The sequence below is a fragment of the Lotus japonicus genome, chromosome 6, assembly GCF_012489685.1.
Source record: "Lotus japonicus ecotype B-129 chromosome 6, LjGifu_v1.2".
In the NCBI taxonomy this organism is placed as follows: Eukaryota; Viridiplantae; Streptophyta; class Magnoliopsida; order Fabales; family Fabaceae; genus Lotus; species Lotus japonicus.
The window spans coordinates 54,095,697-54,102,224 of NC_080046.1; the positions used below are offsets into that span (position 1 = coordinate 54,095,697).

At 35.6% G+C, this 6,528-nt stretch overlaps 1 protein-coding gene across 1 annotated transcript; it reads right to left on the minus strand.

Annotated features, from left to right (window-relative positions):
* Nucleotides 1-215: 215 nt before the first annotated feature.
* Nucleotides 216-6,528, minus strand: LOC130723655 (beta-galactosidase-like). The gene is made up of 19 exons (XM_057574766.1): nt 6,136-6,528; nt 5,891-5,986; nt 5,680-5,792; nt 5,498-5,564; nt 5,303-5,395; nt 4,992-5,135; nt 4,475-4,560; nt 4,193-4,298; nt 3,993-4,080; nt 3,561-3,679; nt 3,306-3,470; nt 2,687-2,862; nt 2,454-2,563; nt 2,259-2,368; nt 2,050-2,160; nt 1,556-1,666; nt 1,248-1,453; nt 1,020-1,154; nt 216-593 (listed from the first exon to the last, which is right to left on the minus strand). Exons 1-18 carry the CDS (start codon nt 6,310-6,312, stop codon nt 1,049-1,051), a joined length of 2,184 nt encoding a protein of 727 aa, XP_057430749.1. The 5' UTR covers nt 6,313-6,528; the 3' UTR covers nt 216-593; nt 1,020-1,048.

Genomic DNA, 6,528 nt, shown 5'->3' on the forward strand with positions numbered 1-6,528 from the left:
ACTAATGTGAGGTGAACTGATTGATATTATTCCAAGTCTATCTTCACATATTTTCTTAGCAAGGAACTAGGAAGGTTGGACTGTTATGGTTACTGATCAAGTTAATTCAACTTCAAATTGAAACATTCCAGATGTAATAAGACACATTCCAGATGCCATTTGGAAGCACCTTTATTACTTTCAACTTGTTTTTTACATAATTGATAATTCCAATGTAAAAACAAGGAAATTTTATCTCTGGTATAATGGAGCAGTAGTAGTGCACTGTACTGCAACACATTTTGAGTATCCAACTCTGACATTTTTATGAAAATGTGTAAGGGCTCAATCTTCATTGCTACAAGCCCTCTAATACTTGGAGGCTGGAGCAATATTTAGCAGAATATCTTGACTATGTACAGTATACAGCATCTTTGAATCCAATTTTTTAAATATACATTTGTTTCTATACATGAGTATTTTTGGTGTAAACTTGAACTATCATAAGAGATGGAGCATCATTGTTGAACTTCAAGTACTTCCTATACTGGAACTAGTAAGATCCGAATCATATTTATTTGGTAAAATGCTTCATCTCCTTGCTGGGCAGTGACCTAGACACACAAGTAATAAGATAAATATTGCTCGCCAATGCAGCTCTGCAAAATTACCACTAGGACGATATTGAGAGATGAATAACAACATATTGGAGAATCAGAACAAAAAGAATGCAAACTTTCAAAGCCAAATCACCTATATCTAGTGATTTCTGTAAGCTCACATAATAGTTTAGGGACCAAAGAAAACAAGATATGATATAAATAAAAGGTGCAAATAATATTAATATTATGAGTAATCCTAATTAAGATACTTTTGAAAACATCAGAAAATCCAGCATAGTTAAATTGTTTTCCTGAAACTGCAGCATAAATTCAGCAGATATCTAAGGATTCAAGCTGAGGATTTTAATAAGAATATCAGCGAACGGATCAAGAAATTAAACAAGAAAAGCATGGAAGGAAATGGAATAGGTGAAATACCCTTTGAGTATGCATCATATGAGCACACTTCATGTTCTTTTCACCAAAGAAATTCCAGTAGGGTCACCTCCAAATTCTTCTAACACAACCACCAAGTTCCCACTTGGATTCAACCATGAGCGTGGAATATGGTACCTATCCAAAGACCAAAAATAGGCTCTCATGATATTCAAGTACATATATCATTGGCTGTTGTAAAGTAATTTGCATGAATTCTTAGTTTCTTACCATCTCTGTGAGGGTTCTCCACAATTTGTCCTGCATTTTGTATCAGTATAATATCCAGCATAATTACAACTACCACAACTACCGTGCGCTATATTTCCGGGCCAATGGCGACCGATGCTCTGGCCATTTATCCATACTTCACCCTTTCCCATGCTACTCATATCTAGAGCCAACGGATCGTTTCCAGCTGGCGTGTTAAACGTTGCCTAACAGAATAAAAGTAGAAAATGACTCACAGTTCATGCAGAAGCAGGTGATCATATATAACAGTGGCAGAAATACATCATTTGTGAAAAGTTTATTCTTACCTTGTACCATGTCAAAGGTTGTTTTTTAGCCAATAACGATCCTCGTGTCCACTTAACAGAGGAACTCCCACTAGTGGAATGAAGGTTCAAGGCTTCACCTTTCAGTCCAACCTGCCAATTTACATAAAATGTGTTAATCCTTACTGCTGCACATTTCCTAAATAAAAAAAAATAAAACTACAAATTCTTTCTTATTTTGATTCTCTTGACACTTTTGCTCTAAAGTCTGTTCAATGGTGCATATAATTAATCCTAAAATTCAGTGATATAATGCATTCTTATCTATCCTAGAATGGCATATAAGTTTAGTTTTACATGAACTTTTGCTTCATTGGTGATCAAGTTTCAATATTGTTACCTAATATTATCTCATTGTTTAGTCTAGACCTCAGCACTTATAATTTGTTTCCTGATTTTTTAAGGCAAGATACACCCGCCATTTAGAAAACCTTTCAATGTTGCTAGTAAGTAGTGAAATATAGTAGATAACAAACCTTGTAAGACCATTTCTGTCGAGACAAATCTCTTGTTCCCTCATTTAGGCCCTTCAGTGTGACTGGCCCTAACACTCCAACATTCCATGTTTCAAAGTGCACGCCAACATTCTGGTATTAATTGAATACAAAAAAAAAAGATTAAAATACTACTTATCTGCAAATTAAAGGTGTTGCAGAAAAATGAAAATACAGAAGAGAAAACTAACCGAGAGGCCGACGGATACACTAAGTAAGGAAATCTTGTTGTTGCTAACCCTCAGCTTCACATTGTCACTAAATGTTAATTTAGGAAACGCAATTCCTCCATACACAGTTCCTGGATTTATATAGGAGATGGATAAATAGATTTCGAGTTTATCATGAAAAAATGCAAAGCAAGACAGGCATAGTGGAATAATCACCTGAAAGTTGACCATTAACGAAAACATGCAGAACATGGCCAGCTGACCATGCGGTAAGAACAGGAGATTGGCCATTCTTTATAAAACCTTCATTAGAATCAATGTTGACACTGAAAAAGGGATACCAATTTTGATTAGATAGTGAGAGCAATAGAGGTTAAATTAGTATCTCAAGGCTCAAAAGATTGGCATTCCAATTATTTAACAAGCTTGATAAGGTAGAAGATGCTAACTCTGTCATATACCACAGATAATCTGTGGAATCCCAGGTCACATTGACCTGCTCCCGAAGTTCATAAGCTGTGAAGGAATCACGCTCACTGGATGAGGCAGGTTGTTCATTGTAGGACAGCCAATCAAATGCGCTATTCACTGGAGTCATCTTTTTTTCCCAGCTCTTGACACCTACCTGTATGAAATAGGTATGAATATCCAAACTTCAAAATGCATAGAGTAGTAAATACAAGTTTCTGCTCAAAAACCTGTTTGATAGAGCTTATTTGAGCTTACCTTATAGCATAAGCGCTTATGCAAGTATTTGAGAGAGCTAATGTAAATAGTTAGCTGTTTTTGAGCTTATTTTCATAAGCTGCTCACATTAGGATATGGATAAGTGCTTACAGTCTTATACCTACCGATAATCTATTTTGAGTCATAAATGTATCAAATTAACTTATGAATAAGCGCTTATGCAATAAATGCATGTTGTCATAAGTGTTTAATTAAGCTGCTTACTTAAACACAATAGTTGTCTGTCTATCAAGAACAGACAGGCTGATTTCAGCATAAATGTTTTCACTATATGTACCTTCGTTAAACAAAATAAAAGTGCAAAACTTATTAACACATTACCCTTGCTGTGTTGTAAACAACAGTTTTGCAGTCAGGAAGAATACTGATAGACCAAGGGGGCAAGTTGTATTGCCCATTTCCAAATTTAACTGTTCTGGAAGATGTGGTGCCATAATTTGCAAGGAATGCAGCACAAGCGCCAAAGCTTGTCTTGAAAACATGTGCCTGTGATTATATTAACAAAAAGAAACAAGTGAATTTTCAACAGTGGCAATTTGGTTTTATTTTTTTCATAAACCAGCTCATGGACTACACCTCAAGATCCTTTCCAAGGTTTGTCACTGTCGGATCCACAGACACTAAAGCCGTCTCGCATTGTTTTATTGCTTTGTGCAAATCTCTCAAGTGCCCCCATTTTGGTTCATTTACCAGTCCTGATATAGTGATGATACAATTGAAAAAGCTTCAGGCAAATGTGTAAATGCATCTATCCATGTGATGTCAGCATGTTTGGATCAACTTCTCTTTCATCAGAATCAATTATGAAAACCAGACAGACCCTTCTCTCCGAAATTGATTCTGGGTTCAGAATCAATTGTAGAAGGTTTCCAAACATGCACCAAGTGAGTTTATGCACTTTGCTAGGAGAAAAAATATCACTTTTTTCTTTTACTCAAGCCAAAAGCTTCATTATGTTTTGAAAAACTTTAAATGTGTGTAATTGCTATCATTAACCATATTGCATACCATATTCATCAATCGGACCATCATACTCATAGCTTGTGGCAATGAAGAGGCCACTAGACGTTCGGCCAAAATTCGTTCCTCCATGGTACTGCACTCAAAAAGTGTTAAGATATTAGACCCAAATCAAAATCTCCAGAACATGAGTTTGAATTACACACAATGTAGGGAAGTATTCACTATGGTAGAAAGGGCCAACATACCATATAGTAATTAACAAATGAGCCTCCATTTTGTATGAATCTTGCAACTGAGAATGCAACGTCTTCTGCCGGTCTACGAGGGACTGGACTACCATAATCAGTGTACCTACAGAACGCAGAACACAAAACTCAATAATTTGGTGTATTAAATAGCTCTTGCAATTCTGACTCGGGTGTGGTGAATGACAAAGGTCTCTCTAAGATTGCATCTTCTGAGGAACGAACTTTCGGCCGCAGAACAAAAATACTTTCAGACCTAAAGGTAGCATTTGTATGACTTACCAGCCAGTCCAATTCTCGGTCCACATCTTTGGGTAATTCTTTTTGGGGGTGAAATTTTCACAGTAGTATGCATTGCAAGTATCAATCTACAGAACAGTCAGTAAATACAGATCAGAGAGAAAAAAAATGCAAGGGAGAAGAATCAATTGAAATCAAGTCTTGACACTTTCTCTGATTTTATTTTTCTTAAAAAGCAAAAAGTGAAAGAGACAAAAGCATGTCAAGTAATGCAAGTATAGAACAACCCAGAAAAACAACAAGAGAATTAGAGAAAGGTGGAGAAGACAAATAGATCCTTCCTCCAAATAGAGGTTAAATACAATAGTGAAAAGGGGTCAAAATGGATTTATGGTTATGGGAAAACAGCAAAATTCATGGTATAGTAAAAATTAAAAAGCAAAAACCTTAACCTAACTAAGATAAGCATAACATTGTTGCAAATAAACCCCACCACACCACAATAAATAAAACAGAACAGGATAACCATTTTTGTGAGGAAAAAGGAAGAGTAGCTTACAAGAGGATCAGGGGTATCTTCTTGCTTGCACATAATCCAAGGGACCCCAGTATTTTGACTTACAGCCATTTGAGCAGCCCATTTGGTGTAAGCTTTCCCAGGAGCACCAATTTCCCATTCCACTGGTCCATACTCATTCTCTATCTGTCAATTCAATTAGTTTGTTTTCTTAATGCTAAATTAATGCAAAATCATAAATTATTATTAGCTTAGAAAAATGAAATCAATAATATTAAAAGAAAACATATTTGAAATCCATTAGATTTCCTCTTGTAACCAAAAAAAAATATATTTGAAAACCATTTCTTTACCTGAGACAAAATTATTGGACCACCCTGAGTTTGAAACAATTTTTCAAATTTCATGATGTTGACAATCTTTGTAGTGAACTTTTGCATAGCCGCCTTACATACATCATGACAAAAAATTGGAGGTTTAGTTAGAAAGTTCATTAAATTTTATGATCAATAATGTAAAGAAATAATAGAATTGATGAAAACACCAACCTTGAACGGCTCATTGTCTGTTCTGAAAGCAATACCTGGAACAAACTTGAGCCAAACAGGAAATCCCCTGAATACAAAATAGAGCATGTGTGTGACCTTTGAGTGATTACAAAGAATTGTTTTCTTTTTTCCTAAGAATTTTCAATACAGATAAAAGTGGTGAACATTATTAAAATCATTACCCGAAGTTCCATTCAGCACAAACGAAGGGACCAATTCGAAGATGAACATAAAGGCCAGCTTGGTGCACTAGCTTGATGAACTTAACCAGATCAAATCTATCTTCAAAATAATACTGAAAATTTTCAATATCATAACAAAACTAGAATGAGTTACAAGGAAAATAAAAACATAAAAGGGTATAAAGAACTTGAGGAAATTTATTAACATTACATGTCCAGGAGAAGGTTCATGTCCATTCCAAAACACATAGGTCTGAATAACATCAACGCCTCCATCTTTGGCCTTTTGAATCAACTCTGGCCACATCTGCAATAAGAAGCACATTTGATATCCTCAAAAAATGTGCCTTTAGTGCATGCATTACATGATTATGAATGAATACAAAAAAAAAAATGTAAGAAATGATTGAGGAAACAAGTTGATGTAGCATGTTGGATAAGGAGTGAAGTGAGTACCTGAGGGGTGCTTCTTGGGTAGTGGATGGAACCAGAGATCAAAATTCTTCTCTTTCCATCAACCAGAATTGCTTTGTGATCATAAGTCACAGAGGCAGTGACATAACAAAACCATGAACAGAACAACATAAACACCAACACATGAAACTTGCTCCTCCTCATTAAACTCTCCATCATGATCAGAATTCTTGAACCTGCTGTGTGTTGTTGTGAAACCAAAAAAGGTGTCTTTCTTTCCTTCCATCAGTACTCTTGTTTTAAACTATAACGAGGAAAAAAAGGAATGGAGGGACAGAAAAAACGGCTTCTAGTTTTTGTTTGTGGACAGTGCCTTCTAAGAGAGAGAGAGAGAAAGAGGGTCTTTCACTCTTTTGTTACGAGGTGAGGTGTGAG